Genomic DNA, 26,869 nt, shown 5'->3' with positions numbered 1-26,869 from the left:
AGAGCACTAGCTGCTCTTCCAGAGGTTCTGAGTTCAATTCCCAGCAATCACATGGTGGCTCATAGCCATCTATAATGAGATCTGGTGCCCTCTTCTGGCCTGCAGACATGCATGCAGGTAGAACACTGTATATATAATAAACAAATAATCTTTAAAAAATAATTGGAAATGGATTCCCCCCCTGTATGTTCTGATCATGGTTTTCCTTCCCTTATGCATTCTCTAGGGGGCAGGGGACAAAAACAAAAACAAATGAAAACAAAAACTAAACCACCTCATATTTCCTAAGTTGGAAAGATCACTGTTGTCAAAATAGAAAAAACAACAACAACAAAAACCATAATCCAAGACACCAAAGAAGATAGTAACAGTCAATATTCATTGTCAGCCTGTCAGGGTGTAGACTCATCTGAGAAGCCCCCGGGTGTGTTTCCAGTTTGTGTTAAGTGAGGTGGAAGAGCCTCCGTGACACACTCTACAGCCTGACCAGATAGGGGAAGGGCAATGGAGCACCAGCCTACTTCGCCTGCTTTCTGACTGCACACTCAGTGTGGCCTCACCCACTTGCCGCCATGCCTTCCCTGACTGTGCCTTCTGAAGCCTTTCCTCCACACAGTGCTTCTTATTAGGTACTTGGTCACAGTCACGAGAAAAGTAAGAAATGCAGTGGCATACCTGTTGGTCACACTTGTAATCTCAGCGCACTCAAATGCTCTTGACAAGTCCTAGCTGTGCTCTTCCCAGAGCTGGGAAGAAAGAACAAGGAAGGGGTGAGGAAGTCAGTGAGGCGCCTGTAATCCCAGCACTTGCCATGTGGAGCCAAGGATCAGAAATTCAAGGCCAGCTTCATCGAAATAGTGCATTCTAGGCCACCCTGAGGCACATGGGATCCTGTCTTAAGAGAGGAGGGCTGGAGGAATGAGATCAAATTTAACCATGAACAAACAGAAGAAATTAATAAAAGTCAGCATCGAAAGCAAGTAAAGAAAACAAAACCATATTTTTTAAATGTATTTTATGTGCATAGGTGTTTTGCCTGCATGTATGCCATATGTCTGTGTACCATGGACATGTCCCGCATTCTTGGAGGCCAGAAAAGGGTGACAGACCCCTTGGAGCTGGAGCTGCCATGTGGGTGCTGGGAATTAAATCTAGGTCCTCTTGAAGAGCAGCCAGGGCTCTCTTAACTACTAAGCCATCTCTCCAGCACCAAACAATAAATTTAATAAAACTAATGGCTCAGGGCTAGGAAGGAAGTGTAGTTGGGGGGCATCTCTGCCCACTGAGGCCCTTTGTTTCAAGCACAAGAGGCCCAATTTCCCTGGAGAGGAATTATTACTTCTCAGGAACCTGGAAGATTTCACCATAGGGTTGCCTGTATTCGGTCCCCCAGGACAGTTCTTTGCTCACAATCTCTGACAATTTCCCAGTACCAGCTCATACCAGATGTGTTCTCCCTACCACACAGTAGTGCTGGTGCTGCCCAGGGTCACCACAGGCACAGATTTCTCACCCCCAGGGCTATAGGGGCCAGTCTATGTTTGGACAACATGAAGCTGATATAGATATCTGGAATAAGACAGCTAAAACAAGGTAGACAATGGGTATCTGGGGGGCTATAAAGCAATACAAAACAGGGTGTCTGGGGAACCTCAAAGTAAACAATGATGTAGTTTGTCATATACTATTTTGATGGTGTGGCCCCTCTGTGTGGTTGCTGTGATAAAACACTATGACCAAAGGAACTTGGGAAGAAGGCTTGTTTTATTTATTGCTTGTAATCAGTTTTCAGGGCAGGGACTCAAGGCGGGGACCTGTGGGCAGAAACTGATATAGAGCTCATGAAAGGTGCTGCTTACCGTGTTTCTCCTCATGGATTCCTCAGCCTGCCCTCTGAGAGCATCCAGGCCATCCAGCCAGGGGTGGCCTTGCCCACAGTGAGCTGGGCCCTTCCACATCAATTATCAATCAAGAAAATGCTTCAAGTCATACACCTTTGATCCCAGCATTTGGAAGGCAGAAGCAGGCAAATCTCTGTAAGTTTGAGGTCAGCCTGTTCTACAGAGAGAGTTCCAGGGCAGACAGGACTACATAGAGACTCTGTCTCAAAAAAAAAAAAAAAAAAAAAAGAAAAAAAAGAAAGAAAGAAAGAAAGAAAAGAAAAAGAAAAGAAAAAAATTAAAGTAAGATAAAATAAAATAAATGGCTCCACAGGCTTCTCATGGACCAATCTTGTGGGAACATTTTCTCAACTGAAGTGGTAGTTTGAGTAAGAATGGCCCCATAGACTCATATATTTGAATGTTAAGTCATCAGGAAGTGACAGTCTTTGAAAAGGATTAGGTGTGGCCTTATGGGAGGAAGTGTGTCACTGGGATTGAGCTCTGAGGTTTCAAAAGGTCATGTTAGACCCCCGAAAACTCAAGTATCCCGGGTCCCAGGCCACGTTCTTGGTCACCCCAATCACCAGGCGGATTCGAGAGCTTGCTGTAAACTGCACGAGGCTTTATTGTAATTTAACGAGCTAACCCCATGTTAGCTCGGGTCTTTCACCCACCCGCCATGGCGGATGGCCAGAAAAGACGGTTCGAAGCCGCTGCTTTCCGCCGCGTACAGATCTTTATAGGACAGCGTAAGGGGAGTGTCTAGGGGTACACACAGGCTCACGATTGGTGTACCTCCAGGCTTGGAGGGCTTGCCCTGTGTTGATTGGTCAACTGGTTGTTATGGCCCATAGGCCCTCCCAGGGTGGTTGCTATGCTCTCTACGTCATTGCTGTGCGCTTGTCCGTAAAGCACCCCCAGGGTCGTAAAGCATAGCGCCACCAGCTAACTTCTGATTGGCTCCTTGTCATGAGACAGGCATCTGACTTTCTAGTGTCTGGGACAAGGTCATAGAAGCACATGTTCAGCCGTTATGGCTGCCAAAAGGGAAGCTGGTTCCTTCAGTCACACCAAGCCCAGGGTCTTTTACTACTGTCTGAAGATCTGGATGTAGAATTCACAGCTCAGCACCATGTGGGCCTGCATGTCATCAGGCTCCCTGCTGTGATGATAATGGACTAAACCTCTGAAACTGTAAGCAAGTTCTCATTAAATGCTTTCTCTTACAAAGATTGTCTGGGAGCTGGAGAGATGGCTCTTCCTAGAGGTCCTGAGTTCAAGTCCCAGACACCACAAGTTGGCTCACAACCAACTATAATGAAATCTGGTGTCTTCTTCTGGTGTGCAGACATGCAGACAGAATACTGTATACATAATAAACATATCTTTAAAAAAGTATTACCGGCTGGGGTTTGGTGGCGCACACTTTTAATCCCAGCGTTCCAGAGGCAGAGACAAGTGTGAGTTCCATGACAGGCTCTGAAGGGACCAGCTCCTCATTTCAGCAGCAACAGCCTAACACAGTGCTTGCCTGACCTTGCCTTGGTCACTAGATCCTTGGTCCCTGTGGCAAGGAACCAATGATGTGAAGAGCATAGCAATTGCCCTGCGAGGGCCTACGGGCCATAACAACCTGTTGGCCAATCAACACAGGGCAAGTCCTCCAAGCCTGGAGGCACACCAATCCTGAGCCTGTGTGTACCGCTTGACACTCCCCTTATGCTGCCCTATAAGATCTCGGTCCTGTGGTTTCTCAGCTCTCTTCCAGAGGTCCTGAGTTCAATTCCCAGAAATCATATAGTGGCTCACAACCATCTGTAATAAGATCTGGTGCCCTCTTCTGGCCTGCAGGCATACATGCAGACAGAATACATAGTAATAATAAATAAATAATACATAATACATAACAAATAAATCTTTTAAAAAAAAGAAAAAGAATTGATAGCCATCCTACTACATAGTGGTGTTGGATCCAACCTGACCAAATCAGACCCTGCCAAACAAACAAACAATGAAACCACCCAAACCACCACCAATGAAACAAACCAGCAAAATTCATACTCATTATACTGAAAAAGTAAATGATTTTATTTCTATGAGCAGAGTACAATAACGTTTGACGGCCCCCCCCCAAAAAAAAAAAATTGCAGAAAAATCGTTCAGCTGCTTGGATCCTCTTCATCTGTTCCCTACATTCCTCTCCTCAACAGAAATAACCCCAGATCAGAAAATAATCCTGTTTCTTCTTTTTTGGGGGTGGGGGCTGTTGATCAAAGCCAGGGACCTTTGTGTGCAGGTACTCAGTTATTGAACTACATCACGCCGGTACACCCTATTTGTTATTTGTCTTAACTCTGTTCCGATAGCTTAGGCTTTCTAATTCTTCCAATGCCTTCCTTTTTCTGTAGGAACCAAAGACAAAGTGGAATAAACGGTAAAAGAACCTGTGTCAAAAAGAAGAAAAGTGCCCTAAGCCTTATACAATCTCATCTAAGTGCACAGGAACCAGATGGTAGGGGGGGTCGTCTTTCTTCGGGCGTTCACAGGCCACAATGAAGAATTTGTATTTCGCTTCGCTGCTGTAGCGACAGTCGGGATAGGTTTCTCCAGTGTGCGCACAGTCAGTCATGCCGACAGGCCTTGCACTCTCGTGGCAGTTCTTGCGACCGTTCTTGCAGGTGATGTTGGGAAAATCACAGGTAGCTGCCACATTCTGGAAGGATTCATGCAGAAAGGTGTTTTTCTGTTTACAGTGCCGGGTGTAATTGTTGACACCACGCATTGCCGGGTTGCACTGCTGAGGACTTATCTGTATGTGCTGAATTTCAAACCAGCGTGCCTTGGTGAGACCCTTAGGCTGAGTGCCAAGTAGACACTCTGGCGTCCACAGCCCCAGCAGCAAGAGGAGAGGAAGGCATCTGAGAAGGTCTACCGACATTTTTTTTTTTCTCTGTATCGGAATAGAAGAAGCAGTGAGAACAATCATATGATTGGTTTGTTGTTTGCCTTTTTTTTTTTCCATCCTTTTAAGATTTCATAGGTCTTAAAAAAAGAAAGCCAGTCTCATAATGCTATGAAAACTCTGAAATCCAGTGAGTAAGACAGGAGATGAGCGTGCTGCCCTGACTGGCCCATCTCGTCGTCTTTGACCTGTGTCAAAGCATTGTGTCATGAACACAATGCTTCCTCCTGTAATCTCTTCAAACATGTTTACCTTCCCTCTCCAGCCAGCATTTCCCAGCCAGTCCCACCACCTGGCAGGGCCTGGAAGCACCTCTCTTACCTGGTGTTTTTGTTGGATCCCTACTGAGAAAGAACTCCTGCCTTTTTTTAAATCAATCTCAGGTTCTGAATGTTTATAAGCTTTTCTTCTTCAAGCCAGTCACAGCTGCCTAATTGGGGCAGGGCAAGAAGTCTTCTTAAGCCCATGAAACAGAAACCTTAGATTTTGCAGAAGTACCATGGTAACTTGGACTCTACCTCCAAGTAAGAGCTTTCAAAGTGAAGAGGAAGCATAACTTCAACTTAAAAAGCAAGAAGGCTCAAAGCTCAGTTTTAAGGACCTGATGTCTTGCTAAGGGGTTAGAACTTCCTCTTTAACTGGAGCTTCAGGGTTTTTGAAGCTCTTTGATTTCAATTTCTTAACAAAAAATACATTTAAATACAAAATATAAATATACAAAAATATACATATGCAAATATGTATATTTGTATAATAGTTACCACCTACTTGGCAATGTGAATTCCTGCAAGTACACATGAATAAATCACTTGTTTGTAATATGTCTATGGGGCCAGATACTGGGCTACTCATATTTAGAAGTTTACAGGTTTACACAGTCAGGTAAATAAGTAAGCATGTTACAAATTGATACCTATGAATAGCATTCACAGTGTGAATCACACTGAATGGGACTGAAAGACACTCCCCCGATGACCCGTCCAGCAGGCCAGGTTATTTGTGGGTCTCGAGGGGGTATCACCTAGGGGGGTCAATGGGGGTGAGAGAGAAAGGAGACCAGGTGGCGCAAGAAGGGACAAGAGTCCGTCTGTGCAATGTCAAGGTCTCGATTTACTGGGGCTTAGAGTGGGCTTAAATAGCCCTGCAACAATAGAATTGGGGGGAATAATAGAAGGAACATCAGGTATTTGCTGGGACTGGAACATTCTTCTTGTCAGCCGGAACATCTAGTGGTCTTTCTTGGAACAGCGAACAGAAAAGCTCCAGACCCTTTCTCGGAACAGAAGCAGTTATCAGTTCCGCTTGGCCAAACCGTATCTAATTACAGGTTACAGGAGGCTCACAGAGCTGGCTTTAAGCCACAAACTTAAAGGTCATTAAAAGTCTTACAAAGGTGGGCTTTAAGCCCATAGTTTTGGGCCCATGGCCCCTTACACCCCAAGGCATAATTAGATGAACAGAGTGGTAAGGACCTTTAAAGGGAGAATTGTGTGTGGAAAGACCCTAGAACACAAAGAAGAGAAAACGTGAGGTACTTGCTTCCGAATCTCTTTTCTGCTCACTACTGGTGTGAAAGGCAGAAGGCTGCACTGCATCAGTTCAAGGAAGGCTTCCCCTGGGCCTCCCTGCCTCTGGCCGTATTTCTCTCTAATCAATTCTGCATATTTTCCCAGATTACTATAGTTCCAATAGTACACTTTTATTCAAAGAGGTGTTTTTGTTTGTGTTTTCAGATAGTGTCATGATGTGTGCCCAGGCTTTCCTGGAGCTCAGTATCCTCCTGCATCCTCCTCCTGAGTGCTGGGAGAGTGGTATATACCGCTCTGCTCACTTTGATTAATCACTACAGAGCAGGGTGTTTAGATGTGATTTAACCACTGTGGTTTGAGCATTTCCCCATAGGCTTGAGTGTGTGAATACTTGGGCCCCAGCTGGTGGGACAGTTTAGGAGAGTTGTGGAGCCTTTAGGAGGTAGAGATTTGTTAGAGGAAATGGGTTGCTGCCAGTGGGGCTTGAGGTTTCACACAGAGTTTCACTTCTTGTTTGCTCTGTGCCTCCTGACAGAAATATTATAACTAGCCTATTCCTGCCATTCTCTCGTGTCCCCCACCCCTGTCCCAGCAAAATGACTTAAGCGGTGACAAACTTAAGCTTCAAGCTAGAGTAAACCCTTCCTCTATTAAATTGATTCTTCCTGAGTTTTTAGTCTCAGAAACAAGGCAAGTAACTAATGATATCTATAGTCATGATAACTCAAAGAAAACTTGTTTTGAAATGCTTTAAAGAGACTGGAGAAATGGCCTAGTGGTCAGGAGTGCATACTGCTTTGCAGAGGACCTGAGTTCAGTTCCCAGGACCTGCCTGTATCAGGTAGCTCACAACCTCTTGTAACTCCATCTCCAGGGAGAACCTGATGTCATGTCTGTGGCCTCTTTGGGCAATAACATTCATGTGTCTCCCTGACCCCCCCCCCACACACCTTTAAAAAGTCTTTAAAAATAGCTTTTAAATCTTTAAAAATAGCTTTTAAGATTAGTTTCTTCTTTGACAATGCCATAAACACACACACACACACACACACACACACACACACACACACACGAACTTGTGCCATGTTGCATTTGTGGAGATCAGAAGCCAATTTGCAAGAGTTAGTTTTCCCCTTCTAGTTTGTTGATCCCCAGAATTCACCCAATTCAGCTTGATGGTAAACTCCTTTGCTTGTGGAGCCATCTCACTGGCCCCTCTTTACTCTCTCTTATTCTCCTCACACTCCCACCATTTCCCCCTTCCCACCACCAGGCACTTTCATGTGTTCCGTTTAAATCTGGTTTTGTTAGTACTTTGTAACCCACTGGTTTCACCAGGCCTGCCTGCTCATGTGGGAGTGGGTATAAAGTTATCTGCTGGAACATGAGTAACTCACAATGGCTACATCACTGAAGACAATGACTTCTCCAGAAAGCCATCAATTATGATCAGCTCCCCTTGCAGGGGACTCATGAGCCTTTCCCCTATCTATGCCTGAATGTTTATGGTCTCAATCTCATGCAGCCCTAGCAAGCAGCCACGGATGCTGTGAGTTCAGGCATGCCATAGCCTAGTTGTGTCTGAAGGACAGCATTACATGGCCATCACCGTCATCATCATCATTGCCGTCATCATCCAGCTGTTACATTCTTTTCTCCCCACTCTTTCTTCATTGTTTCTGAGCCTTACAGAGGATGACATAGGTGGCCCAGCATTTGATAACACCTTGACCAACCTTGAGTCTCTATTAGTTGTCATTAGATGTGATTTTGTCTTTCTCTCTACAGCTTAAAATAAATACACTTTCTTTGTTCTGCATATTCTGTGTATCAACCATGATGTACTGACTCTGTCCTTCTACATCCCTGTATCCTCAGTTTGATTATCCCGTCTAACTTTATCCTGCCTTGCTCTAGGCCAATTAACTTCTTGATTAACCAATGAGAGTGATACATATTCACAATATACAGAAGGATTGTTCTGCAGCAGCCCTCTTCAAGAGGGAAGAGTACTAGAACTGGGAGTCCTCTAACTGGACTCTGAGTTGGATGTTCTATAGGCTGTTTCCCCTATTGGTCCTGTTTTGATACCCGACCCACCCCTTCTCATTATCTCTCCTCATGATACCTTCTGGCAACAGGAAACCATGGTCGCAGGGACCCCGCTCTCACTTTCCCTGTCTACTTGAGGGACTATGAGTTAGATTCCCTGCTAGGCAGACAGAGAAAGAGAGGGGCCATGACCAGATAATAAAGATGGTGAACTTCAAAGAGGCTGGCTCCTTCCTCACCCTGCTGAAGTGAGACAAAGGCCTGACAAGCCTAAAGCAAAGGCCTGGAGGCTTTCTTCCACCAACAGGGCCCCTACCGATGGACTGGCCCTGAGAAAGGCTGGCCTGGACATGCTGACCCCAAAGCTGCATGCCTATCAGCTACCTTGTCTTTATTCAAACTGACAGAAGAAGGAAGGGCCCTCCAGTCCCTGAAAAGCCCTAGTCCTTGAGGAGAGACTGAATTTCCAGATTCCTAAATCCCCTCTCTGCTTTGCAGTGGGTCTTTCCTCTTTGTGCTTGTTGTGAATGCTCACCTGTGTTTCCTCACCCCTAATAAAAGCCTTTCTTGACCCTGTGACTTTGTCTTTTCTATCTGAAACTTTCACTGCTCTTAACTGTTGCATGGGAAAATTTTTCCCCTGCCTTTTAATTCAGAGAAAATGAACCCGATCAGGACAGTGACGTGTCTATGTTCCCCTAGATGTCTTTCATCCCCTAGATGCTTTCTTTGACTTACTTAGTATTTTCTTTTCATAATCATTTCAGCTTGGGTTTTGTTCAGTATTTTTGTCTCTTTACTGAATTATGGTTTTTATATCCCAAATTTGGCTTCTTTGTGCCATTCATGTATCTGTATTCTCTCAGAATTCATTCACGTCCTTGCTGAGTGAAGCCAGTCCTCAGGCAGCCAAGAGGCCTGGATCTGCCTCGTTCTGTTGCTACCTGCTAGGACGGTGTCACTGCTTGGCCAGCAGGCTGACCCGCAGCATGGCACTGTTGCTACTGCTGCCGCAGGATGGCCAGCACCAAGGGCAGAGTGGTGTACAGTAGCCTGGAGCGTGTCAGGTCCTGCTGTTGTTATTTTGTTTAAGTTAAAAAATATAAGAAAGAGGCACAAGATGGATGTGAGATCGAGAGATACATTAACCATAGAGTTTTATTCCAGTGGGGGAGGGGGAGAGAGGGGAAGAGAGGAAGGCAAGAGAGAGAGCAAAGAGAAGAGAAGTTCTACAAGAGAAGAGAGCAAAGAGAATAGGGCGTGAGAGTAGGAGAAGACAGGAGAAAGCGTAAGAGAAGAGAGCGTAATTGGGCAGGGGTCCTTTACACCTGCGTGCAGACTTAGTTCCCGTGGAAGCCTGGGCTGACCAGGGTACTGCCTGAGTGGATTCTGCCAAGTAACAGGACCAGGGCAGTGTAATGCCTGAACCTTTCACCTGCCCCTGGACACACTGCTCTGAGCAGCAACAAGGTATCCAATATGCAGAAAGGTTCATTTTCTGGGTCGGTTCCTCAGAAGACCGCTGTGATCAATGCCACAGTCAGAGGCCATGGTGATGTTCGTTCATGATCTGTGCTGCCACCAGAGAGCACACTGATGTCTTTAATCTGTATTACTTTAGAAATCATGTTAATGTCTGTGATCCATGCTACTGCCGGCTTCTATGGATAGCGGAGGCATCTTTTGCTGTGGGATTGATGACTCGTTACTGAAAATGAGTGATGTTGAAGGCTGCTGTGACAACCCACCCACACACACCAAAAACAGTCCAGACATGAAGCTATTGAAGAGAGTCCTTAAAAATTGTGATAAAGATGCTGAGGTGTTATAGCTCTTCACAGTCAATGGCTTCTGCATGTGTACACACACACACACACACACACACACACACACACACACACACTGGGGGTGGGAGCACAACACTAAACTCTCTGTAAAGGGCTGACTACTGGGAGTTTGATCATGCTCCAATGAATATATGGACAACACAGATTGGACTTGGTTTTTCTTTGGGTGAAGGGCACAAGTGTGGGAGGGTGAACCTGGAAGGAGGCAGTGTGATCAAGGTGAATTGTATGAAATTCCCAAATTATTAATAAAAACATTATGCTGGGGAAGAAAATAATGCACTCAGGAGTTCGTGTCTTCTTTGAGCATATTTTAGTTGTTTTGAATTTTTGGGTCTGGATTTTCATTTAAGTTCTTAGAGGTTCCTGGATGTTAGAAGTTTTTGGAGGATGCCAGGGAGTGGTGGCACATACCTTTAATCCCAGCACTTAGGAGGCAGAGGCAGAGGCGGATCTCAGTGAGTTTGAGGCCAGCCTGGTCTACAAAGTGAGTTCCAGGACAGCCAGGGCAGAAGCCCTGTCTTGAAAACAAAACAAAAGGAAAAAAAAAAAAAAAAGGAAAGAAAGGAGACCCTGTTGTCATGGATTTTCTTTCTTTCTTTTTTTTTTTTTGTTTTTTTGTCATGGATTTTCATGTTAACTTGTGTTTCTCACTGAGCTCTTCCCATCTGGGGTTGGATTGCTGGTTATATTTTTGTTGTTTTAGCTCAGGTAACCTTTCTCCTTTCAGAGAAGGTGTTTTCAAGTCCAGGAGAGTCTAGGTTGCGGGAGTGTTGAGGTGACGGTTTCCTTTTAAGCTGGAGGTTAAGGCTCTTTCCCCAGACTTCCTTGAGAGCTGTTTCCAACAAAAATCATGATGCTGCAGTAAACCCACCTTGAAACCAGGGTGTTTGCTTCCACACAGTCACTCCTTCAGTATCAAGTGTCCTCAGCCTGTAAGGAACATTAAATATTAGACTTTTTGTCAAACACCGTAAAGCTTTTGTTTATGACAAGGCATTTAAATCTTTTGCTATCCCCTACCTGGTAAAACTACTGTTTACACAAAGACCCTGCTGTATTCTTGGCCCTTGAGATGCCTGCCCTTGCTTGCTTCCCTTTGTTTCCTTTGTACCAGCTCTTTTCAAACTAAGCAACCATGGAAGGCTGAGGTTGTAGCTCAGCCAGTGAGGAAGGACACGGTTCTCTTGCATTAAGATAAAAACACTTGCGTTTCTTACTCTGCTGGTTTGTTCTTCGACTTCTGTGAGCAGCTCAGCCTTGTACATCAAGAGACTTTAGTTGGATTGGCGGCTCTTTCTTTGGGACCCTAAACTGACTTCTAACTGTGTGTGCTAATCTCTTTGTTACTGTGGATCTGACTGGGGAAAATAGAGAAAAGCAGTGAGAAACCACATCGGGATCAATAATTAGTATTAGGTTGTTAGATAGGAAGTAGAAAAGGGTATGTTCTTAGAGGAGGGGAAATGGAACAGGCAAAAAGAAGAGAAAAGAGATAGTGAGGAAGTCTTAGTCAAAGATAGAAAGAAAGGGGTGAAGAGACACCTTCAGATACTGTAGATTGCATCATCCCTCAGGAAGTTGAGTCATCAAGGTTGTACTTACCAGGAGAGGGGAAAGCAAAAGAAAGAGTTTGGGGCAAAGCAAAGGAAAAATGACAACAACCAAAAAGAAAGGACAACCAGAAAAGACACAAACCTCATGACAGACTAGGGACTGGACAGAACCTGTCAGACAGACAAGGAAAGGGACCACTGCTAGATAGCAAAGATGGCAAGTGTCCAACTTCTTCCTCACTTCCCTGATCTGAGGCAATGTTCCCCAACAGCCTTTTCTCCCACAAGCTGGGACCCCTTGCAGATGATTGGTCCAGGTGGGTCAGATCCAGTCAAGGTGGGTCCTAAACATATACCTGAGGCTGTGGGCTGCAAAGCTCTCCTTTCTTTGTTTAAACTGATTAATGAAAAAATTAGGGGAAAGTGTGGGACACACACACACACACACACACACACACACACACACACACACACACACACACCAGTTTAAAAAAGTAACAAAAGCCAAATCACACCTGAGAACTGAGAACCCAGTAGTTAGTCAGTCCTTCGGCATTCAGAGTAGTTCGCATGGCTGTCTCTCTCTGAGGATGGGAAAGGGCTAACAACCAGTAATTGCTCAGTCTGCAGTCCCAGACTGGTGCTGGAAGTTCAGAAGGTTCCTGGAGAGCAGCTGGTCCCTAGCCCACTATGGAAGCTTGGAAATTCTGGTTCTTATAGCAGTGAATAAGGGCAAATTAACTCAGCCAGAAGAGGAAGGGACAGTAGAGCTAGCTTGAACGAGAGGTGAGAGCTACTTTCAGCCATTTCCCTTTTATCTGAGCTGCTACCAAAAGATGCCACCCACAATTGAGAAGAGTCTTCCACATCCATCAGGGTGGTCCGAATTCTTCCTCCAGAGAGGCTCCTAGTTCAGGTGATTCTAACTGGGGGCAAGTTGACATTAAAACCAACCACAATAGAGGATGATCCATCCAAGCTCACCGAAAGCACTTAAAATCCCCAGACCTCCAGAGGAAAAATGGACCTGCCCCTTCTTTGTTCTTCAGGGAGTTTTTCTTTCTGTGCGCCTCCCCACTTTTTAGTAAAGTTTGTTGTTGCCTATGACTGCCTGCTGTGTCTGAGATTTTTATGACAACATGACACAAGCTAGAGTTATCTAAAAAGATGAAACCTTAATTTAATAAAATGCCTCCATAAGATCTGGCTGTAGGGCTCTTAATTATTGATGGGGGAGGGCTCAGAGTGTTGTGGGTGGTCCCATCCCTGGGCTGTGGTCCTGGGTTCTATAAGAAAGCAGGCTGAGAAAGTCATGGGGAGCAAGCCAGTAGGCAGCATCCCTCTATGGCTTCTGCATCAGCTCCTGCCTCCAGGTTCCAGTCCTGCTTGAGTTCCTGCCCTGGAGCCCCGCGGGCCGGGGCACTTACCAAATGTGCCCTATGATCCCCTTTGAATTCCAAACCACAAACTTTCAGGTCCTGGAGATCTGAATTCAAGTCTTCATGCTTGGGCATCAAGAACTTCACCAAGTGACCCATCTCCCCAGGTCCTAAAGACAAATGTTCTAATGAGAGAATCAGTAAGTAAATGCTATCTGTTCATCTGTGGTTGATGGAAGAAAAAGTTTTAAGGGTTTGCTTTGTTTTTAGTGGGGCTGGAGAGATTCTTCAGTGGTTAAGAGAACTGGCTGCTCTTGGAGAAGACCTGAGTGTGATTCCCACCACCCACATTGAGAGGCTCACAACCACCAGTAACTCCAGCTTCTGGGGATTCAACACCTTCTGGCATCCACAGGCACCCTCACACATATGCATACCCCACCACATACATACGACAAAAATTCTAAAAATCATTAAAATGTATAATTATTATTGTGTGTGACTGTGTGTGATATGTATGTGAGTGTGGTGTGTGCATGGCGTGACATGATGCATACAGAAGCCAGAGGACAATTTTGAGTCATTGGTTCTCTCCTTCCACCTTTGGGGTAGTTTCCAGGGATCAGTCAAGTCACTAGGCCTGTGGGCACTATCCCTTCCCTGCTGGACTAGTTACTTTTTGTGGCTGTGATAAAAGACCTTGAGCAGAAGCAATTTACAGAAGGAGTTTATTATGACTGTGGTTCTAGGGAGAGAGTCCAAAGGGGAAGCATGGCTGCAGGTAGCTGGAGCAGGAAGCTGAGAGATCACAACTTCAACCACATTCAGAAAGCAGAGAGAGCAAACTGGAGTTTGGATGAGGTTATAAACTCCCCAAGACTGCTCCACTCATGTGCTTCCTCCTGCAAAGCTCCACAGTCTAAAGGTTCCACAGCCTCCCAAAGCAGTACCACCAACTGGGCACTAAATGTTCAAATGTGTGATCTTACGGGAACATTCTCATTCAAGCCTCCACATCTGGGGCTGAACCCCACTGACTTCTATGGCTGTGATGGAACACCATGTCCAAAAGCAACTTGGAGAGGAAAGGCTTCATTTGGCTTACACTCCCACATCGCTGTTCATCATTACTGAAAGAAGTCAGGACAGGAGCTCAAACAGGGCAGGGACCTGGAGGCAGGAGCTGATGCAGGGGTCGTAGAGCGGTGCTGCTTACTGGCTTACGCAACTTATAGAACCCAAGACCACCAGCACAGGAGTGCCCCACCCACAATGCACCAGGCCCTCCCACATCAATCCAATCACTGATTAAGAAAATGACCTAGGGAGCTGGAGAAGAGATGGCTCAGAGGTTAAGTGCACTGGCTGCTCTTCCAGAGGTCCTAAGTTCAATTCCCAGCAACCACATGGTGGCTAACAACCATCTATAATGACATCTGGTTCCCTCTTCTGACCTGTGGGCATAATAAATAAATAAATATTTAAAAAAAGAAAATGAAAATGACCTAAAGGCTTGCCTGCAGTTATGTAGGCAATTTTCTCACTTGAGGCTCTCTCCTCTTTGGTGACTCTAGCATGTGTCAAGTTGACATAAAACTAGCCAGTACAACATCCCAGGAAAGATTACTTTTGATCAGTCAGTGTCTATGGCTTACATTCAAGCCACCACCTAATAATATCTGTCTTTTTTTTTTTAAGATTTATTTTTTAGCTGGGCGTTGGTGGCACACTCCTTTAATCCCAGCACTCGGGAGACAGAGGCAGGTGGATCTCTGTGAGTTCAAGGCCAGCCTGGTCTATCAAGTGAGTTCTAGGACAGGCTCCAAAACAATACAGAGAAACCCTGTCTCGAACCCTGCCACCCCAAAAAAGATTTATTTTTTATCATTTTTGACTATGTTTGGTGTGTGTCTGCATGTTATGTGCACACAAGTGCTTGTGCCCTCAGAGTCTAAAGGTGTCGGATGCCCTAGAGTTGGAGTCATGGATGGTTGTAAACTCCCTGATGTGGGTGCTGAGAACTGGTCATTGGTGCTCTGGGAGTGTTCTTCTCTACTGAGTCATTTCTCTAGTGAAGGGACCAGCTCCCTGTTTTGACAGCCATAACAGCCTAACATGTGCTTGCCTGACCTTGCCTTGGCCATTAGGAGGTCAGATGCCTGCCTCATGGCAAGGAATCAATCAGAAGTTAGCTAGCAGGGCTATGCTTTATGGCTCTGGGTGTGCTTTATGGACAAGTGCACAGCAGAGACGTACAGAACATAGCAACTGCCCTGGGAGGGCCTATGGGCCATAACAACCAGTTGACCAATCAACACAGGGCAAGTCCTCCAAGCCTGGAGGCACACCAATCCTGAGCCTGAGCCGTACCCTTAAACACTCCCCTTACGCTGCCCTATAAGATCTCTGACCTGTGGTTTCTCGGGGTCTTTCCCCAGCCATCTTCCATGGTGGATTGATAAAAGGCCCCAGCTAATGGGGTTAGCTCGTTAAACAACTGCAAAGAAAGCCTCTTGCTGTTTGCATCAAGCTTTCGCCTCTGCCTGGTGATTGGGGTCACTGTGGTCCTGGATCGAAATCCTGGGGGGCCTGATCCACCGGGGGGTCTTTGACTAGCACCCTAATATTTGTTTTATGTTACAAATCTTCTACAACTAGGGAGACCAAATGATTGGAACACTTTTCATGTATGTTTTATTAAAGTCAAAATTAAAATTCTAAGCTGAAGTATAAGAAAAAAACAAAACAAAACAAAACAACAACAACAAAAAAATCCCTAAAAATTTCTTGGGTTACCTTTGATGAACCAGACACCTATCATATTATTTGACCCAACATGTTAGTTATCCTTCTTCCCTGATTTCCCATTTGGGTAGATGCCAAAGATGCTACTAGAGGGGAGAGGATCAGAGAGAAGGCTTACAGCAGGCAGATTAGGGGCTTTGCTAAAAAGTTCTGATGAGTGCCAAAAGGAAATCAACCGGCTCACACATAAGTTCCTCTCATGGAGCTTTATTCTTCAAGAATGGAGGCTTCCCAAAACAGTTCTCTCTCAAAAGCTCTTCTTAATACTTCTCTCTAAAAGCTCTCTCCTCAAAAGTTTTTTTTCTAAAAGCTCTCTTAAAGTTCTCTCTAAAAGTTCTCCTTAAACATTCTCTAAAGTTCTTTCTAAAAAGCCTCTAAAAGTTCCTTCTTCTAAAAGGTCTCTCCATCCCACAAGGCTTCTAGTTTTTATATCCACAGGCACCGAAGGGACCAGCTCCCCTTTCGGCAGCCATAATGGCCGAACACATTCTTGTCTGACCTTGTCCTAGACACTAGAAAGTCAGATGCCTGCCTCGTGACAAGGAACCAATCAGAAGTTAGCTGGTGGCGCTATGCTTTACGACCCTGGGTGTACTTTACGGACAAGCACACAGCAATGACGCACAGAGCATAGCAACCACCCTGGGAGGGCCTATGGGCCATAACAACCAGTTGGTCAATCAACACAGGGCAAGCCCTCCAAGCCCGGAGGCACATCAATCCTGAGCCTGTGCGTACCCCTAGACACTCCCCTTACGCTGCCCTACAAGATTTCTCTCTGCAGCGGTTCGAGCTGTCTTTTTCGAGCCATCCGCCATAGCTGGTGGGTGAAAGACCCGAGCTAACATGGGGTTAGCTCATTAAAAAAAACAATAAAGCCTCATGCAGTTTGCAGCAAGCTCTCGAATCCGCCTGGTGATTGGGGTGACCGCGGTCGTGGCCTGGGACCCCGGATACCTGAGTTTTCCGTGGGTCTAACAGCACATTTAACAACTCTCTGACATGCATAATCTCTCAGAGCCAGAAAGGTGGATAGGATCTGGAGAAAAGCTAGTGCTTCACATCCCCCCCACCCCACCCCGTGTGACTTGCAAAACCTAAGTCCTGGCAAACCTAAGTCTCAGGGGGGAGATGACTTGCAACTGGAGCTGTAAACTTATTAAAAGTGACTTCTCAACACTATATCAAAGGGAAAAACTAAGACTATGTAATGTGAAATCCTGAGGCTGCTGCTCTTACTGCTGACCCGGTGAGAAGGAATTCCTTTCTCTGGAGCTTATTTGAGAATACAAAGCACCCAGTATATATTCTATACACAGCCAAATCCGTAGTAACCAATATTCTGGAGTTAATACCTAGAATATTAATTGCTACTTCTGTAATAAATGGTAAAGGCTTGCAGCACACTACAATCACTGTCCAAGTCAAGACTTGTCTTTGCCTTATTAGCAATAGGTATATCCACATGTAAGTAGGTGCATACATAAAATGCACCTTGAGCCAGAGAGTAAGGTATTCACATCTAGTCATACTTCATATAACATGTAACTACACTGCTCACAAACTCTACACACACAACATGCATATGTATGACACACAGTGAAATAACAATTTATTTGTGGAAGGAATGATCATTCAGTTTGGACAGGCATAAAGATGATAACATCAGGAAAAAAAAAAAAAGAAAGAAGACCCTGGATGAGCCAAGAGAAGATGCTGCGTGGTTTGGCTGTCCAATGACCTCCCACAGGCTCCTGTGTTGAAGGCTTACTTGGGTCATGAAGGCTGTAACTTACTTTGGCAGGGGATTGATGAGTTCATAGCTGAGTGGGTCTGAGTGGCTCCTGTTGGAGGAGGAGATAGGCCACTGGAGCCACAATGGTCACATCTTGTCCCCACACCCTTCGCCCTCCTTCTCTTTCCACTTCTCAGTCTCTACGGAGTGAACATCTCTGCTCTTCCACCTTCCCCACCAAGCTCTGCCTCACTCTTCCACAAGGACAGCAGAGCCAGCCAGCCGCAGACTGAAAGCCCTGAGAGGAGGAGGCGAATAAATCCTCCTGAACGGGTTCTCTCAGATACTTTGTCCCACCAAGAGAAGCTGTGTGAGCCGAGTCATAAAAAATGTCAATGAAAGGGAGGAATGTTATTTTAGGCAGGGAAGAGCATAAGCATGGTCATAATATCGAGAATCAACATGCTTGGGAAACACTGACATGTAATTGCAATGGAAGCAGAGGCTGACAGTTGGGAACTAACGGCTCTCCCAGACCTGGCCAGCTGGTGAGCTAGGCGAAGATGGGCTCCAAAACCTTCATGTCCTCTATGCTGTCGACATAGCCATCTGCGTTACAGTGGAACTGAACATAGTTGTAGCTCCTTTTCTCTATGTATTTACCTTTGAAATTCTCCCGATGGCACTCGAGTACCTTAATGGGAGTCTGAGCCCAAACATATGAATTTCTGTAGCGATCTTTCCAGTTGCCACTAATGCATATGTGCTCAACTTTGTACCATGCCATATAAACAAACGAGTGTGAGATCTTGGGTTTCAGACCTTTCTCTGTCATGAGCACATCACAGCTGTAGCCACTGAATTCTTTGTGTGGGCTTAGGTGATGGTATTCCATGAACTCTCGCCTGGAAGTACTCTGTGCAAGCGAGCTGTACTGCAGGCACAGCAGGAACACAAGCAGACCCCAGGCCTTTAGAGAGGGCTCCATAGCAGCCACCAGGGCCACCTAAGTGGGCACGGGAAAGAAAGGAGAAAATATTGACATACTAATCTATAGGCTGAGCTCTACACACTTTAAATTTCTTTGTTCTTCTTTTGATTTTTCAAGACAGGGTTTCTCTGTGTGACATTGTAGACCAGGCTGGCCTCAAACTCACAGAGATCCCCTTACCTCTGTCTCACGAGTGCTGGGATTAAAGACATGCACCACCACTGCCTGGCTCTATTTCTATTCCTGCATAATTTTGTTTCCCAGAGATATCCCTCATTAGATAGTAAAATTAATTGCAAATTTAAAAAAGTATGGACTGAGTGAACCAAGAATAAAAATTGCACAAAGAAGATGGAATGTATTTTGAAACCTCGAAGTTCCTCTTATATGCCCTCACTTCTATGCAATGGAAGGAACCCATCACTCTCTCTCCAGCTCTAGCTAACCCTTCAGAAGCTCATGTGTCCAAAAGACTTGTCTTCAGGGTCGAAAGACTAATCCCCGTCGAGGGGAACAGAGGGAGTAACTGCTTGGGAGATATTGCCAAACAGGCAGGCTTCAGGTCCCTGAAGTTACAACCCAGGTTGCATGTCATGCTGATTGCACCATGATGCCTCTCCTGTCTTGACCCCCTTACAGCATTTCCCCAAAACCTAGTGAGAAGGCAACACCATTTCTAAACTGGAATCTTTTCTCAGGAGCCATATCCCTGCGTTCATTCCAAACCACCACGATTTACCAGAGCTACTTGTTGAGCACGTCTACGGGAACAGAAGGTCTGAAATGATGTTTCAATTCACCAAATGCCAAGACTAAAACCAGCTTTGCAGGAGTGACCCTGGATGGAAGACAGAGACCAGTGTGTGGAAAGACTTCCCCTTAAACAGAGTCGGCCCTCATTTACACGAGTGTAATGGCCCTATTGTGTCTTTCATCTTATCCACAGGCCCTGACCTCATATGGGCGTGATAGACATTTGGGAGCCAACAAAAAACACTTTGGTGGGCTGTATGAGGGTGGGAGCCACAGCTGTGGGGTAATACTGAGCTGAATTTGAGGTCTTGTTTTCATCCTTAATCCTAAAATATCAACCAGTCTCTCTCCTATGTTCCTGGCCTTTCAATCAAGTTTCCTAGACACCAACCCTTCTAACTCACCTAGTCAGTGCCCGAGTCTCTGGTTGCCGAGGGTACAGAGATATGGGGATCTGAAGAGCAGTCTTTGTACTTTCTGGAACGACCAGCAGTCCACAAGTAGAAAGGAGAATAACAAGAGAGTATAGCACTCTGGGTTTGTGGGGGTGGTGGCTCAGAGGGCAGGGACAGGAACATCTCTTTATGTGAGCCTGTTCCTGTATCTTCTCAAGTGGAACACTTAGGTTCACCCTGAGAATAGCCTTAAGCAAGGTCTGCAAACATCAAAGAAGGGTGTCCAGGCACAAAGGAATTTCAAAGCGTTGTTTGGAGAGGTGGCCCCATGGAGGGGTTGTAGGTAGACAACCAGAAATGCGGTGGCCCTGAAACTTGTTTCCCGACAAGCTTTCTGGGGAAAGTCCATGAATGGCTGGGCCATATTCTATAGGGAGTTTGGCAAGAATGTGAACTGTGGCAATGTCACCAAGAAGTGAGTGGACATACATAGTCAAAAGTACAACGGTAGATAAGTGGTGTGGAGATAATGGGGTGTGCTTTCTATCAGTGACGCAAGGGCTGCTGGTGGTTCAGCTGCTCTGGTGGAGTTTCTTCCCAGTTTGCCTTGGCATGAGAATGTCTGCTTGCATCTATTTATATTCAGAATTTCCAAGCCCAGGTGTGGTAGTGTTGTGTTGGTAACCTTACCAGGTAGGAAGCCGAAGCAGGAGGCCCAGTTGTTTCAGGACAGCCTGTGCAACAACCCTGTCACAAGAATAAGCAAATCCACCAACTCGGATCTGCAGATGCCAGCTCATGTCAAACATCGCTGGATTAACTGGGAACCCTGCACTGACGGGCTGGGGCGGGGAATTGGCTCCAACTGTATTCTGCACATCCTCCTATTCTCTAGCTATTCGAGAGACAGGGAGAGAATACCCAGGGAGAAACTGGGAGCACCTGAGTTTGGATAACTTAGAGATAAATCTGTGGAAAAATAAAATGGCAATCATATGCACGGATGTCTGAAGCCCTTTCTAACAAGTTTACACAAGCTACTGAAGATATAAATGCAAGTAGTGACTTGATGGATATAGAGAAAAGGGAAGGACCTGCTGAGAGGTGACAAAAGAAAGGAAGGAAGGGAGAGGAGAAGGGAGGAAGGGAGGGGAGAAGGGAGGGAGGGAGGAGGGGGGAGGAGGGAGGGAGAGGGAGGAGAGAGCAATAATTCTTCTTTTTGGCGGTGCTGGGAATTGCACCTAGGACCTGGAGTAAGCTGGGAGAATGCTCTACCACAGACCTACTTCATATTACAGAGCTTCAGCCAGCTCTGAGAATTCTAAGAGTGTGTGTGAGAGTAAAGTGCTGCACCGATGCCTGCCATAGATACCAGGGTCACGTGCATTTCTGTCATCTAGTCAGTCCAGTTGTTCATCAAATAAGTGATGAACCACTTTAAATGTGGAAAAGTATTTTCTGCACAAACATCCACAAATCCTACTATGATCGGAAGCTAAAACTACAAAGGCCCCTTGGATATACAGCCATGTTAGGAGCAAACTCACCTACACTGGGGAGCAGTAGCAGATATATATATATATATATATATATATATATATATATATATATATATATGTATCTGCAGAGAGGTGAAGCTACTGATACAGCTCAGGAAGTTAAGGTGACCATTAACTGGAAACTTCTTAAAGGGTATGTGCTTCTTGGGGGAGGGGGGCGTGTGTGCAGGGTTTCTCTGTATAACAGTCCTAACTGTCCTGGCACTCACTCTATAGACCAGGCTGGCCTTGAACTCACTGAGATCCACCTGCCTCTGCCTCCCGAGTGCACCACCACCACCAGGCAGGTGTGTGCTTCTTACTATTTTTTCCCCCAAAAGCTTCTTAGGTTGTTGTTTCTAATTTGAGTTATTTATATTTTCCTTTGACTATAGCGTTTCAGTCGTTTCCTAATCACATTCTTTTAAAATATTAACTCTGTCTATGAATTCTTGGATATTTCTTCTGTCATTCAATCCTTATATTTATTTATTTATTTATTTATTTATTTATTTATTTATTTATTTGGTGCTAGTAGACAGACAACATCCAAGACTTCCTGACACAGCCGATGAAGGTTTCCAGAAACCTCCACCTAGGATCCTAACCTGGGATCTCAGGGTTTCCAAGAACTCCAACAGTCAAAAGTCTAGGGCCTGTGAACTGGGCTGGGATGTTAGGAATGTTTTGTTTTTGTTGTTGTTGTTTTTAATTTTCACTAAGCCACAGCTAAAATTGAATAATTCCTTTGATCACTAAGGGGGAAATGCTGGGTGGAGATTAAGGAGGCTGTCCTGCAAACCAAGGAGAATTTTCAGCCAGCATCTCCAGGTGACTTTCTCATCAGGGCTAGGAGCTCAACACAGAAGTGGGTATTTGCTCATTAGTGAGGTCAGCTGCTGCCAGGAAGCACTCTGCCTTGTCAAAAATGCCTCAGTCAGGAGACGCCCTAGAGGAGGTTGTTACATAGAGAAAAAAGAACAAACAGGCTGTTCAGTAAAGCATGCATGAGCACTTCTTTACGGCCTTCCCAGACTCCGTCCTGCTAGAGGCTTTGACATATAGCTCTGTTTAGTTTGATTAATCACATGTCTTTCACCACTTTGATAAGCCCCTTCTCTGGTGTCGCTTGTCCTCAGTCGGGCCACATGTCTCTCTTGGCCAGGTGGACATGGTCTATTTAACCTCATGCCAAATTCAAGGAGAAAGTCTTGAATAACTATGAATCTACTTCAAAAACAAACAGAAAATGGAAACAAACAAAAGTAGCTTTCAGCCCCATCTGAGTAATAAGGGCGTTAGAACTGGAAACTGGTAGGCTAAGACAGGATGTGTTGTGCCAGGTTCAAGGAGCCCAGAGACTAACCCAAGGAGTCCACACTCTGATCCAAAAGCAAAATGTTTCTTTTTATTTCAAGCTGGCCAACTAGGATCTCACTGCATGGCGGGCAAATGAGATGCCAACCAGCTAACAAGAGACGCTTTTAAAGGGGCAGACCATAAGGTTGTAGGCCACAAATTTCAGAGTTTCCATGGTTACTTAAGGTCAGACAAAGTACAGAGTAAAGCCATAGCTATATCTTTTAAGTGATATTTTAAGTGACATTTGAGTAGATAAGACAGGGCATGGGCTTGCAGGGTTACAGGGTCACAGGGTCTGTCAGTGATCCCCTGGGCTGGAAGATAACTGACAATTAGCAATTAGCAAAGGAATGTTAACAAGAGTGGTGGACAGTTACCTCCCCTTCTCTGAGAGCAGGGCATCAGGCGCCAACCATGTCACTTCTGATTTAAGGAGTTAAATTTTCCTTAACCATTAGGCATTTCCTTCTCAGGGCTTAAGTTTTTAAACTTTTATTAATTTTTGTTTCCTCAGATGGAGTTTATTGTTCAATTCAACTCTTTTTCTGCTCTCAGAGGGAAATCTGTCTCTTTTATACATATATTTTCTAGCAAACCAGAACAAAACCATTCCGAAGTCTAGTTTTGTCCTTCCTTCCAGGTCATCAGCCTTGTTGTCTCTGTGGCTCACCTCTGACTTCATTATCCTTTTTGTGTGTATTGGAGGTGAATTCACACACTTCCCCCTGAACCACTGTGGATAACATCTTGATTGAAAGGCTGAGGACAAACTGCTAGCATTACTAGTGGCTGCACTACTTGGTAGGGTTGTGGGAAATTTCCTTTCTACAGAATGAAGAACAAATTATACAGAGAAAGAATGAGGTGGAATCAGGCTGGCTAATCTTGGCAGAGGGTCTCTGAAGGGGAGTGGTGTCAGGCCACAGTCATGCAGAAGAAGGCAGCTGTGGGATGATAATTTCTGCAATATCCGAGCTCTGGCCAGGGAAAGCCCTCGTTCCCTGACCCAGGGAAGGGACTGCCACTCCTGTGAGTCCCAGGCATTAGGGTCCTTGACATGGCTGTGTCCATAGCAATAATGCACATTTACCAAGAACTATATTTGGTCCTCACAAGTATATATCTCTTGTTTGGCAAACAACAGACAAAAGCTTAAGGAGTACAAGACAAGGGGCTGGAGAGATGGCAGGGTGGTTAAGTGCACTTGATCCTGTAGAGCAGTGATCTCAACTTTCTTAATGCTGCAGCTACTGAATACTCATGTTGTGGTGACCCCCTCCAATCATAAAATTATCTTCACTGCTACATCATAACTGTAATTTTGCTATTGTTATGAATCATAATGTAAATCTGTGTTTTCCAATGGTCTCAGGTGACCCCTGTGAAAGGGTCATTCAACCCCCAAGGGTGTAAAGACCCCCAAGGTGAGAACCACTGCCGTAGAGGAATGGGATTCAATTCCTAGCACCCAAAGGGTGGCTCACAATTTTCTGTAGTTCTAGTCCCAGGAAAACCTCTTCTAATCTCTGTGGGCACTAGGTACTCACATGATACACGCAGACAAAAACACTCATGAGCCCAGAATAATAAAATCATTTTTCAAAGCTAAAAAAAAAAAAGAACTGACTATATTTATATCATTCTTGAAACAGTGCCTCATGCTGTAGCACAGGCCATCCTTGAATTCACTCATGTAGCCCAGGCTAGCCTTGCATCAATCTTCCAGTCTTTACCTTCTGAATCCTGAGATTACAGGTAGGAACTGCCATGCCCATCTCCTCCCCTCACCCCAGCAGCACACCCCAAAAGAACATAAAAAGAAAAACCAAAACAAAACAAAAATAAAAAGCCAGCTTGCAAACAAAAACAAAACAAGAAAACCTCTTTGCTCCTCCATTTTTCCCCACCTACCCAACACCTCTTAATAAGTCCTGGTAAGCAGCCAACATCTTTATATTAATGTCCAAAGTGGGAAGGAACATGTGTCATTGGAGTTCTAGGCTCAAGGCTTTATTCTCCCACTATGTGAGAGGTCTGGCTACCAAAACTCCAAAGCAAACAGAAAGGTAATGTTGGAATGCATAGAAGAGCTTTAACCAGTGTAAGTGTGCTGGTAAGGCAAAGACCCTGACATCTCTACCCTGTCTCTGAGGAGCTAGAAAAAGCACTATTATATAGTGAAAGGTTCAGGCATTATGCTGGCCTGCCCCTGTTACCTGGTGGAATCCACTCAGGCAATACCCTGGTCAGCCCAAGGTTCCATGGGAACTAAGTCTGCACGCAGGTGCAGAGGACCCCTTTAAAAGATAGGCCCCTGCCCATTTACACTCTCTGTTCCTCTGTTTCTCTGTTCCTCTCTCTCTGTTTCCCCGCTCTGTCTCTCTATGGCGACTGGCCATGGAGGTCAGCCATTTACCCCTGTTCCTCTTCTTAGTCTCCCCATTCTGCCGGGCCTTATAATAAACTTATAGTCTTATGTCTCATGTCTCAGCATTTCTCTTTTCTTCTTTTTAAACAAAAGAATAACATATAGGGGATGGGGGAAAGAAGTATTAAACAGTTTCTGCCCAACTGTGCTCTGGCCAGCTATTTTCTCTGGTTGACCAGACACATTGTGGGAGTTGGGAGATGAATCAGTGGGTAGAAATACTTGCCCTGCAAGCCTGACAACCTGAGTTCATTTCCTGGAATCCATGGTGGAAAGAGATAATCAACTCCCAAAGTTGTCCTCTGACCTCTTCCTGAGCACCTACACAGACTCACAGACACACAGACATAGACAAAAACAGACAGACAGACAGACAGACAGACAGACAGACAGACAGACACACACACACACACACACAGAGAGAGAGAGAGAGAGAGAGAGAGAGAGAGAGAGAGAGAGAGAGAGAGCTAAGAATCTGTTTTTAAAGGCCAGCAGGATAGCCCATCTGGTAAAAGCACTGTCACACAAGCCTGACTAATGATCTGATCCTTGTCCCACAGTGGAACTGACTCCCAAGGGCTGTCCGCTGACCTCTACATGTGAGCTGTGGCATACATTCATGCGTGCACACACACACACACACACACACAATCCACAAGAGGAAAGCCGTTACCCTCTGTTTCTCCATCAGACCTGCTGATCTTGGATTCTGTAACAACCAGCATTACAACTCCTTAAGGGTTCAGGCTGGGGAATCTGAGGGTTAGAATAAAGACAAGAAAACGGGTCATTCTTGCAAGGAGAATGCCAATTTTATTCAGCGGGAAGTTGGCTTATATACCACAGCATCGCCCCAGGAGGTCACTCAGATCAAAGTCCATGCTCTTAAGCCCCAGGCATTGGGCGAACAATCTGCATATTTGTAAACAGGCCTGGTAGGTAAGAGGAAACAAGAAAGTAGCACCTAGTCTCCAGGCAGTCAGTGGCTCCTCAAGGGAATTGCGGATCAACCTTAGATAAGAGGGAGAAGCAGACCCCCGGGGATCCCCCACAGGATTCCATTTGACTACAGAAAACACAGGAAGGACAAACCACACACAGCCAGAAATTTCAACCTTTGTTACCCACCCATTGGGCACATGCACTCACAAAGATCAATAATGCCAAATAAGGGATAGGAGTGTAGCTCAGTGGCTCAGTGTTTGTCTATCACACACAAGGCCCTCGGTTTGAATCCCTGCACCACATTAAAGAAAAAAAAAAGAAAGAAAAATTAGAATGATACAGAGAAGATTAGTGTGGCCCCTTTGTAATGATGACACACAAATTCATGAAGTGGTCTATATTTAAAGCGGGGAGTAGTATTTTCTGTAGTCAAATGGTGGCACATACCTTTAATTCCAGCACTTGGAAGGCAGATGCAGGAGGAGCTCTAATTTTGAGGCCAGCTTGGTCTACTGAGTGAATTACAGTGCTACACAGAGAAACCTTGTCTTGAAAAACCAAAAAAAAAAAAAAACCAAAAAGCCAAACACCTCAGCACTCTCACATGCCATGTGAAGAGCTGACACTTTTAGCAAAGGCTGCCTCCCAATTCCTGCTCCAGGTCTTGTCTGTGAGCAAAGCAAAGTTTCTAGGCTGTGGTGGGTCTGAT

At 45.2% G+C, this 26,869-nt stretch overlaps 2 protein-coding genes and 1 pseudogene across 2 annotated transcripts in view; 1 reads left to right on the top strand and 2 right to left on the bottom strand.

Moving 5' to 3' along the window:
• Nucleotides 1-3,986: 3,986 nt before the first annotated feature.
• Nucleotides 3,987-26,869, bottom strand: part of Rnase6 (ribonuclease A family member k6) — a 44,608-nt gene continuing 21,725 nt past the window's right edge. The window contains exons 2-3 of the mRNA XM_027386610.2: nt 11,148-11,206; nt 3,987-4,833 (exon numbers count right to left, since the gene is read on the bottom strand). Coding sequence (XP_027242411.1) covers nt 4,360-4,821 — 462 coding nt within the window. The 5' untranslated portion in view covers nt 4,822-4,833; nt 11,148-11,206 and the 3' untranslated portion in view covers nt 3,987-4,359. The remainder of the gene's footprint in view (nt 4,834-11,147; nt 11,207-26,869) is intronic.
• On the bottom strand, nt 17,761-18,748 carry Eddm3b (epididymal protein 3B). The gene has a single exon (XM_027386615.2). The coding sequence runs from the start codon at nt 18,734-18,736 to the stop codon at nt 18,302-18,304; it is 435 nt and encodes a 144-aa protein (XP_027242416.1). The 5' UTR covers nt 18,737-18,748; the 3' UTR covers nt 17,761-18,301.
• Nucleotides 26,478-26,565, top strand: LOC113832214 (annotated as a pseudogene).

This window comes from Cricetulus griseus (assembly GCF_003668045.3).
Source record: "Cricetulus griseus strain 17A/GY chromosome 1 unlocalized genomic scaffold, alternate assembly CriGri-PICRH-1.0 chr1_1, whole genome shotgun sequence".
Lineage (NCBI taxonomy): Eukaryota > Metazoa > Chordata > Mammalia > Rodentia > Cricetidae > Cricetulus > Cricetulus griseus.
Note: the sequence above shows the minus strand (reverse complement) of the source record. Positions and strands in the feature narration are given on the sequence as shown.